The sequence below is a fragment of the Centroberyx affinis genome, unplaced genomic scaffold, assembly GCF_046629955.1.
Source record: "Centroberyx affinis isolate AG114_WGS23_722 - 3 ecotype Tasmania unplaced genomic scaffold, CSIRO-AGI_Caff_v1 ptg000120l_1, whole genome shotgun sequence".
NCBI lineage: Eukaryota > Metazoa > Chordata > Actinopteri > Beryciformes > Berycidae > Centroberyx > Centroberyx affinis.
In genome coordinates this window covers 529,938-540,000 of record NW_027278821.1, presented here as the reverse complement: position 1 = coordinate 540,000, position 10,063 = coordinate 529,938, and the positions used below count along the sequence as shown (strand labels likewise).

At 44.4% G+C, this 10,063-nt stretch overlaps 2 protein-coding genes across 4 annotated transcripts in view; one reads left to right on the top strand and one right to left on the bottom strand.

Annotated features, from left to right (window-relative positions):
* Positions 1–1,696, bottom strand: part of LOC139651180 (endosome/lysosome-associated apoptosis and autophagy regulator family member 2-like) — a 15,741-nt gene extending 14,045 nt beyond the window's left edge. For 2 of the 3 annotated variants that reach the window (XM_071528040.1, XM_071528048.1), the window contains exon 1: positions 1,500–1,696. In XM_071528040.1, coding sequence (XP_071384141.1) covers positions 1,500–1,604 — 105 coding nt within the window. In that variant the 5' untranslated portion in view covers positions 1,605–1,696. The remainder of the gene's footprint in view (positions 1–1,499) is intronic. The other variant, XM_071528056.1, reaches the window with a different exon arrangement.
* Positions 1,697–4,177: 2,481 nt separating this feature from the next.
* Positions 4,178–8,034, top strand: klhl42 (kelch-like family, member 42). The gene is made up of 3 exons (XM_071528225.1): positions 4,178–5,345; positions 5,437–5,630; positions 6,641–8,034. The coding sequence occupies exons 1-3, from the start codon at positions 4,582–4,584 to the stop codon at positions 7,087–7,089; spliced, it is 1,407 nt and encodes a 468-aa protein (XP_071384326.1). The 5' UTR covers positions 4,178–4,581; the 3' UTR covers positions 7,090–8,034.
* Positions 8,035–10,063: the final 2,029 nt, after the last annotated feature.

Here is a 10,063-nt window from a genome sequence, read left to right as displayed (position 1 = left end):
GTGTAAAGTGTCAGCGTTTCAAACATTTCAGGAAGTGGATGTCTTCCAAATATGTAAAATTTTGGCACGGGTCGTCTTGTCTTATCCAGATCATTTTGGCACGGGTCGTCTTGTCTTATCCAGATCATTAAAAAAAACAATTTTTCATTTATTTATTCAGTTTATTTCTCAGGGACAGTGCATATTAATAAACAGTACTGTAAATATGCCAGAATTAGAGCCAGGAGGCTAGTTTTCATCTGTAGTCCCTGGCCAGGTGTGAAGTTGCTCTATGCTCTAATGCATAGAGCAATGCTCTATCACTGCCAACTAAACAGCAATTTTTGCTTACATTTTGAACTGAAACTTACATGAAATTGACTGAAATTAACTGAAATTTACACTGTCCATCAACAGCCATGTATCCTAACAAACTGTCCTTGAGCAAAACACTAAACCTTGTAAGTTGCTCTGGATAAAACCATCATCTAAATGCTTAAATGGTAAAACTGATAAGTCTATTATTTTTTTTATATAAGTGGGTGTTGTTGATTTAATATTGAATTGTGTAACTATCTACACTGTAAGAGATGACAGTGGTGACAGTGATGAGAACAGTTGCTCTTATAGCCTACATCCCATAATAATCGGATAATTTCGTGTGAATGAAATGACAGTGAAATCAACCTATTCCTGATGTTACTGTACGACTCCCTGGAAGCCCTTCAGGGGCCCCTGGAGGTCCCCGAAACCCCAGTTTGACAACCACCGCTATGAGACAATCAGCCCGTGTGATGATGCAGGCTTGCTTTCAGGGTGATTCAAGGACTGGGTTATGTGGGATTCCCACAGCGGCGGCATCCCACGGCTGCATCCACAGTGAGCTGCTTTTATTCTCCGCGGGAGGAGGGGCGGGGAAGGGGGGGTAGGACAGGATAGGACAGCCCCCGCTGTCCGTAATCCTATAGCCCGACCGGCCCCGGCGGGAGGCTGCACTTGAGGAGCGATGGAGGCCAAAGCAGCCAGCAGACGGGACGGGATGAGATCTCGTTAGCCGTTGCTGTGCGATGTTTAGTCAACACGCCTCGCGTTTAAGCCGATCAAGAGCGCGGAGGGGATCGTGCAGACCATAGATCCAGACACTTCTGTACCAATATAACACATGCAGTGGCTTCAGACCACTTGTCCTAATAAGTGGCGTTGATTATGGATTATATATCACTGCATTCTTCAACGTGAGAAACACAGAATTGGCTTGTAACAGCCTCTTGCATCTAATATGGTGGTTTATTTGCATGCATGAGAATTTTATTGACTTGAGTGCTGCCATAAAATAGCAGGCGATAAAAAATAGTAATATTTGGATATGGGTAATAATAAACAGTGCTAATAGGACATTGATCCTGCAGTTAGGATATTAATAGTACTAATATAGTTTCAGGATGCTGCTAATATAAAGCAGTATTAGGATGTAGATAATAATAATAATAAACAGTGTGGTGTTAAGACAGCGCACTCACCTCATCGCACGGCCGCAGGTCTCTGTCGGCGGACGCGGATCGGTGAACGGTGATGAGGAATAAAACGCAGCGGGGGAACCAGGAGCCGAGCAGCTGTTCCCGCATCCTCAGCTCGTGTCACAAGCAGCCGGCCGGAGCTCTCAGAGGGCAAAAGCATGTAAAGGCTGCGCGGTGAAGATTTGGTTATGGTGTCCCTGTCATTGATGCGCCTCTCTCTCTCTCTCTCTCTCTCTCTCTCTCTCTCTCTCTCTCTCTCTCTCTCTCTCCACCCACACCAGTGTCAAGCCACATTGAATTAAAGGTGACATTTCCGTTCACGTTTTTCAAAATAAAACCCCTATTAATTAACCCATATTTTTACTTTACTTTTCCATACTTGCTTTTGATATGTTTTTATGTACCTACAATCGAATACTAAGATTAGATTGATATGGATTTTTGAATCATAATATCAATGGTGATATTTTTGGAATGAGGTTGCTATCTGATATTTAGTGCCAATATTCAATATCTTACATAATCTTATATAATATCTAGAAAAAATAATTAGTCTAGCCTACTTAGCCTGAATAATATTTTTTTCTAGAATTGACATTTTACGCTTTTATCTTATATAGGCTATCTTATATAATCGTAGGCCTATATAATATCTAGAAAATGTTGGATTACTTTTTCTACAGTTGACAAATTCTACGCTTTTATTTCGAAGGCAAAATCGCCCTACTTCCTGCCTTACTCTGGTTCATTCTCGTTAGCTTCACTTAGCTCAGCGCTAAACCCTCAGACAGTGACGTCACCAGTCTGATAACACACGTTATCTTGATTGACAGCTAGAGATGGACAACATGCCTGCTGGCACCTGAGCTTATTATAGACCTGTGCTGCTGGTGGAGTTTGGGCCTGAATATGCCGCTGAAACCAAGATACAGGCTCAGCTAAAGAGAAGAAGAGGTAAAAGAGCATCATGAGGTGACAGCCCCCGAAATTTAGCATCACATTTAGCATCAGTACAAATGTAGAAAGATGTACAAGGGCGTTAATTCAGTAAACCCTAAAATATGGAAAAAGTCCTTGCATCTCATATCATTTGCCACCAAAACTATATGGACTAAATTTCAAAGGATAAAATGTATAAATTAATGATTACTGACAAACTTATTATTATTAGCCTATTTATTATTATTAATTGTTTATTTTGATAAATTATTAGACATAGGTCACCAAGCTATCATCTTAGAGGGAGCATTGGTCCTGAATGCTCCCTTGTTTTTTGTTTTTTTTCATAGATTTGACTTCCAAACAGATTTCTGGGGATTTTTACTTGACCTTTATTCTCCATATACTAATAAAAACTACAAGATCAAATTTGGATTTGCTTAGCCTGAGTTATGCCAAGAAAACATTAGTCTACCAGCCTTGCCAATTATAACATAGCAGGAATAACAGCACTGCACAGCTGGACTCATACAGCAGTGGTTCCCAAACTGCGGTCCAGGGACCCACAAAGGTCCTTGGGGGGTTTCACTGACTGAGTCCCCAGCAAAATGAGGATCAGTTAAATGTCACTATTATTTAATTAACTAGAAGACAACATGAGGAGAGAATGCATTCTGCCACTGTTCTGATCAGAGCTTTCCCTCTCTCCAGTGTTATCGCTCCATATAGACAGACAATAATAGTCTCAGATGGGGGTCACTGGGATGAAAACTTTCTCAAATGTGCGTCTGTGGTCTAAATCTAGGCTCCTTGGAGGTCCTTGCTGTGAAAAAGTGCGAAGTCCTGACCTGCAGCGCTGTGAACATCAGATTCAAAGCCTATTAACTATCCTAATTATGAAATCACATGCTTTGCCCTGTGGGTGAGAATATGTCAAAGAAGGTCTTTTAAAAGGACTGCTGCAACACACACACACACACACACACACACACACACACACACACATCACACACACCACAGGCCGACTCATATCAGCTATGTTGACAAGAGGGCACTCGGTGTCCTTCAAGAACACAGATCAGTTATTATCTGGAATTGCACTTCCTCCATGAGTCATATTTCCATGGCGGCTGCAGGAGGAAGAATGCAGAAATGCTATATGAAACGACAAACCTCCCCCCGCTGCCTATAAATCTGCTGATTCACTGTCATTCTCTGGTACCTGAGTGCAAAATGAGGTGCCAGATCAGACCTGCAATCAAAGCAGGCCAACTGAGACACACTGTGGTAATTATGACTTGACGTTTTCTATGTAAGCTATATGCTAGTAACATAGCCTATTGTAAATCAACTTTGCTGAAATGGCATTTAAAGCAAGGTGTAGGATAGCAGGATAGCAATATCTCCCATTGGATAGCAGTGATGGATGATAATATTGATCAATATGTGTATAATCAACCTATTTCAGATCAAATTTCAAGTTGAAGACAATTTATATTAACTGCCCCGTGCAGATCTCTGTTGTGGCTTTCCCATTCTTTGGCTGTGACCAAAATAATGCATCATGATCTCTGAGATGGCTGCATATTACCACAACTCAGACGAGGAGCTAGTCGTTTCGTTACCGGCAGATGGCAGCAGCGTGCAGGCGCGCTACAGAAATACTTTCACGAAGGAGAGTAAAACCCGGAAATGACGCCTGTTACAGAATCAAAACAGTTGAAATTTGACAGCTCGGCGTCACCCTGCAAAAACACTTGTACACAGCTCAGAAAATGCAATGGAAAATGCAACAACCAGTGTCAGGAATAATCGCCTCTATTTAGCCGACACCTGTAGATACTGGAATGACGTTGTGGCGGACCGTTGAGGAATGCTAACCAGAGAAAAAGGGGTTATTTGGTTAGTTTAGCTAGTGCTAGCTGCAGCAGCTCCTTTTCTAGCCAGCTAGCTTTCCCGGCTGAAGAAACTTCTTCCATGCTGATCTATGGGCTGAACATTACCATATATAGGCCGGCCACAGACCTCCCTCGCCGGTGAAATGTAAACTGACTGGCTCATAAGGCTGGAAGAGGGCGAGCAACAACAAATCGCTAGTCGTGTAAGCTAAGCGCACAGCCCGAAAACAAACACTAGCACGCCAAACATGTCATCTGACCAAATTATTGCAATCGTCATGGATGACAAAACGTACGAGGTGAACAAGAAGAAGCTGATTGAGAAAAGCGACTATTTCCGTGCGCTGTACAGCTCCGGTATGAGAGAGTCCACCGAGGACTCGGTGCAGCTGCAGGGACTCAGCGTCCCGGGCCTGGAGCTGGTCCTGGAGTTCATCAACACGTCCAAAGTGCAGGTGGTCAACGAGACACTGGAGGACTTGATCGAGACGGCCTCCTTCCTACAGGTGACCTCCATCCTCAAGCTCCTCACGTCGGAGATCCGGCAGGAGAACTGCGTGGAGCTGTACAGCCTGTCTGAAGTGTACGGGACTCACGACCTGCGCCACGCCTGCCTCAAATACATGACCTGCTACTATCACCCCATGCTGAGGCGGCCGGAGTTCGGCAGCCTGCCCTCCGCCGTGCGAGACCAGGTGAGGGAGATGCGCATGAAAGGCACCGCCACACTGGTTGCCATTGGAGACTTCACCTGTCTGTCCCTGGACGTGCCCGACCAGGACGAGCCCTGGTCCATGCTGAGGTACGGGGAGATGGAGCAGCGCTGGAAGCCGCTCGCTAACAACCTGCCTCAGGATATGATCAACGTCAGAGGGTACGGCTCGGCTGTCCTGGACAACTACTTGTTCATCGTCGGCGGCTACAGGATGACGAGTCAGGAGATCTCTGCTGCTCACTGCTACAACCCCTGCAGGAACGAGTGGAACCAGGTGGCTCCGCTCAACCAGAAGAGGTAAGACTGGACCTGCACACTTCCTCTCACAAGGCAATAGAGTCAAGTTGTGGCTGCTGTCATATTCCACTCACTGTGTCTCCTCCATCAGGTCCAACTTCAAGCTGCTGGCAGTACAAGGGAAGCTGTACGCAGTGGGAGGCCAGTGTCTGGGCACAGTGGAGTGTTACAGCCCAGAGCAAGACTGGTGGACCTGCGTCTCCTCCATGCCCGACCCGCTGGCCGAGTTCTCCGCCTGCGAATGCCAGGGCATGATCTACGTCATGGGCGGATACACTGCAAGAGGTTGGTGTGGCTCAAATACCATTGAAATACTGTTACTTTGTGACAAAAACTTTTTTAAGCCTCTGAACCAAATGCATTTTTCATCATGGCATCCGAAGAGGACGGCCTGTGATACATGTGGAACTTCAACAAATCCTGTGTATATTTGTTATATCCCACATCTCTGGATATGTTTTATGTGTGTCTGTGTTTTTGTGTGTCTGTCCTCCAAGATATCTTTGCAACCGTTCAATAGAGTCCTGAAAAAAACAAACACAAATTGCTCAGTAGGACCGTGGGACAAAAATGAATTCATGACCTTTCCCCAATTGTCCTGTAGAGGGCCTAACAGACACTGTAACGTCATTGGCTATCACACAACTCGTCCTCACTCTACCAGTTTGTCCAGTCATGATGAAACATGATGGTGCATATTGAGTAGAGTTCTGCTGAGTATGCTCTACTGCTGTTATTTTGCACACCCTGCATACATGCTGTATTTCAAATATTTGGATTCTTCAGATTCATGTATTTCTACTTCATAAATACTTGTGTTGCCAGTTGTCATGCATAATACCCCCTATTTGCTGTATTCTTGTTTAGGCTATATCTTATTTTTATTTGCTGTATCCTGTTACTATTTGCTGCTACACTGACCCACTTTCTCCACAGGGAAGTTTCATTTTCTCATTTCTTAGATGTAAAGAACCTTGTTGACAAAGACCAAAAAACTGACCGATAGGGGACGCCACAAAACCCAGAAATTTTGCGTCTCCTAATCCTTTTCAACAGAGTTTCAGGAAATTTGATGCACATGCTGGTGGACCAAATATTGGTCAAAAGCTAAGGTTTGTTTTTGATCGGTGCAGGTGTGTATGGCGTATAAAATAATCACGTATAACTTGATTTACAAGGGCTTCGGCATTGGTGGGTACACAGGATGTGTGGACGTTTGTGAAAAAGAATAAACAATCCTTGTCACTCTTGTCAGTTATTTTGTTTAACATCCGATTTTTCTGTGCGTCTGACAGACAGGAACACAAGCGTCCTCCGCTACTGCCCCACCTCGGACACCTGGACCGTGTTTCGCTCCTGTTCGGCGCACGTCCGCAAGCAGCAGATGCTCTCTGTGGAGGACACCATCTACCTGGTGGGCGGGTACACGCACGAGCTGGAGCCGGGCCGCCGGCGGGCCAGCCAGACGGAGGACATGCTGACGGTGCAGTCCTACAACGTCGCCACGGGGGAGTGGCTCCAGCTGAAGGAGAACACGTCCAAGTCGGGCCTGAACCTGACGTGCACGCTGCACAATGATGGCATCTACATCATGAGCCGCGACGTCAGCCTGCCTACCAGCCTGGAGCACCGCGTCTTCCTCAAGTACAACATCTTCTCCGACGCCTGGGAGGCCTTCAGACGCTTCCCGGCTCTGGGCCAGAACATGCTGCTCTGCTCCCTGTACCTCCCCAACGTGTTATGATCGGCGGGGTGGGGTGGGGGCGGGTGGGGTTGGTGGGAAGGACATCAATGGACACTAATGGAGATAGTTGGAGCCCATATAGCGTCAATATAGCTCAAAGTGTGGCTTGTTTATTCTCACAGAGGTTGGGGCTCTGTGGCATTAATGGGGAGCAGTGTTAGTATCTGGTTGCCAGGTTGAAAGCCTAGTGACCACTGTGCCTACAGAAACACTACATTATATATACTGCTATGGATGCAACTAAAAAAACACTACCAAGACAAGAATGACAGTGATGAACTGCTGGCCAGTAGAACCACAGCATCATAACAGCATGCTTTTCAAATCTATGGGTCACAATACATTCCTGATGTTTACACTGCAAATATGGCATCTGCAAACATGTTTATCCATAGTTCACTACAAACCTTAAAAGCTGTTGCAAATATCTCAGAAACAAAACATATTTCTTGTTAATAGCAGATAATAATGAAAAAATGGCTTTGGTTTTACACTGCCAGTTTTATGTGAATTAAGAAGTTGTTTATTGTGCGAAAGTGTCATTGGTTGAGATTTGAAATGACTGAGGGAGCTTGATGTGGACTTGCAAAGTCTTATTTTTCAAAGATATGCTAAGCAAAGCTTAAAACGCAATTCCATGAAATGGATAATGCACATGTGCCTTCTCCAACCACAGTTCAGAATTTTATACAAAAAATAAAAAAAAGCACAAAATGCAAGACTGTGTTACATTGCCAGCAACTGACCAAAACTGCTGTATTTTTTTTCACCGCTAAAGTAGAATTTTCATTAAGGTACTTTTCAGTTCATTGATTAAATAATTGGGGTGTCCAGACAATGAGAAATTAACCTAAAAGTTCATTTCTGAAACCCTTGAAGTTTTGGGTAACTATTATAATGATGAAAGTTACCGTTTTCTCTTTTATTTAATGTATTTCAGCTTCCCTCTGCATTACTTGTTTGTTTTGACATCTTGGAATTTGAGTCATGACAATAAAGAAAATGTTCAGGGATCTATTGTAGCAATCCTGTTTTTTTTATTGGAAAATCGGATAACTAAAATGAAATAATCCAAACAATGAATAGCTCTCCTGATCTATTTGCTTGGTGCATGGGGTTATGAACCTTAACATCGTAGAAAATGTTTATTATTAATGTTAATCATGCTCTTCCTACACAAACCTACGCCTGTACATCCTGGTTGTTTGCTTTTTTGTGTCTCTGAGGTTCGTTCTCAAGGAGTCTTCGCGCAAGATGTCTACATCGACCGAGAAGACGAGCTCTTCGTAACGTGTATAATCCGTGATGTTACATCTTCCCACAATATCCGCTTCATCGTCGGTCCACATGACCCGGGACATGGCCCTAGAGTACGCCTCGTCTCTGTAGGTCACCGTGCTCCATTCCTTCCCGGGGAAGCTCGGTGTAAACGACCCATCGCAGACCAACCAGTCTGAATCAGAGCTTTCCACATCGTGCTGAGGAGCCAGATGTGGGGGATCTCGCCCGGGCAGAACGTTGTAGTCGTCAGGCAGTCTATACATGTGCAGGCAGGACAGATAGAAGAGTTCAGGGCTGTAGGATTGCCCTGTGATCCTGTAGTAGAGGTCTGGGAGGCTGAGGGATGCACTCTGCAGGTTGTGAAAGGTCAGACATTTCTTCTCTGTGTTGGTAAGGCGCGCCGTCACCACGTGTACGGGCAAATGCCGAGCCCTTTCCCCGTCTGGAACGAACAAAACAAGCAGTTCTACAATTGTGAATTGAAGTTCTTTAACTACTGTAGATCAGTGGTTCTCAAACTGGGGTCTGGGGAACTTTAGGGCCGCCTGCATGGTCCTAACCATGTTCTTTGACTCACCCATAGAGTTAACAGCTGGTTAGGAAGTCTATCTTGCAAGGCCACCTTGAGGTGGTTCCAGGGAGACCCCAGCAAAATGAGGACTAGCTAGTTTAATTTCATTCCCATTTAAGTCACTACAAATTATCCCAATGAGAGAAAGTCTAAAAATGACTATTCTAATCACGGGTTGCACTCTCACCACTGATATCTCCCAACATACAGTGCAGACACTTCAATTCCTCAAATCCACCCATCCCTGCAGTATGATCAGTATTTTCACATATTTACCAGGATGGTTGATACCAGGATCACGTGTCCCATAAAATGACATCCTCAGTACATATCTCTCTGTGTATGGCTGACACACATCCATGTCTGAAGGTGAGATGATCTCTGATTTGAATAAATACAAATTCAACATGTGGCAGAGCTGTTTATCATGTCTCTATGGATACAAGATGTCATTCTAATTCCATCTACATCATACTGGCATGTGACTTCAGTCGAATACTGATGACAATCCACAGCCTGACTCTTTACTGGAGGAAGAAAAATAAGGAAAGCTAACCAGAGGGGGGCAGCACATGCCTATACACCATGAAACATTTCAAAAGAGTCATATTTTCCACTTCACCTTCACAAGGACTCCCTCCTTAATGGAAACATTATATATTCGAAACAATGCTGTCCTTTCCAGATGTTTCACTTGATATTACATCTATTCAGTGTTGATGAAGTATTTGTACATCAACCTAAAAATTCTATTCTTGAAATGCTGGTTGATCACCAGAAATATGTGATTAGCATTATGTAATTACATGTCTCCGTAGGTTGTATCACAGTTATATAAATGCAGCTAGATATGAAGGTAGACATTGTGTCTATTGGTGTCAGTGATGGTGGTGTGTGGACGGCGGGATGAAATTATGTTCTTTAATTCATGGGGCTGCCCAGAGGGGAGGCAGAGGAAATCAATTCTAGCCATCAGTGGTGCAGATTGATCCTCTGTGTGGGGTCAAATCACACCGATCTCACACTCGTCCACAGCAGGGCCACCGAGGCCACTCAGCGCTCAAGGGACTAATCGGGCAAACTGTATCGGGCTTAGGAACAACACACATGCTGCGACATCAC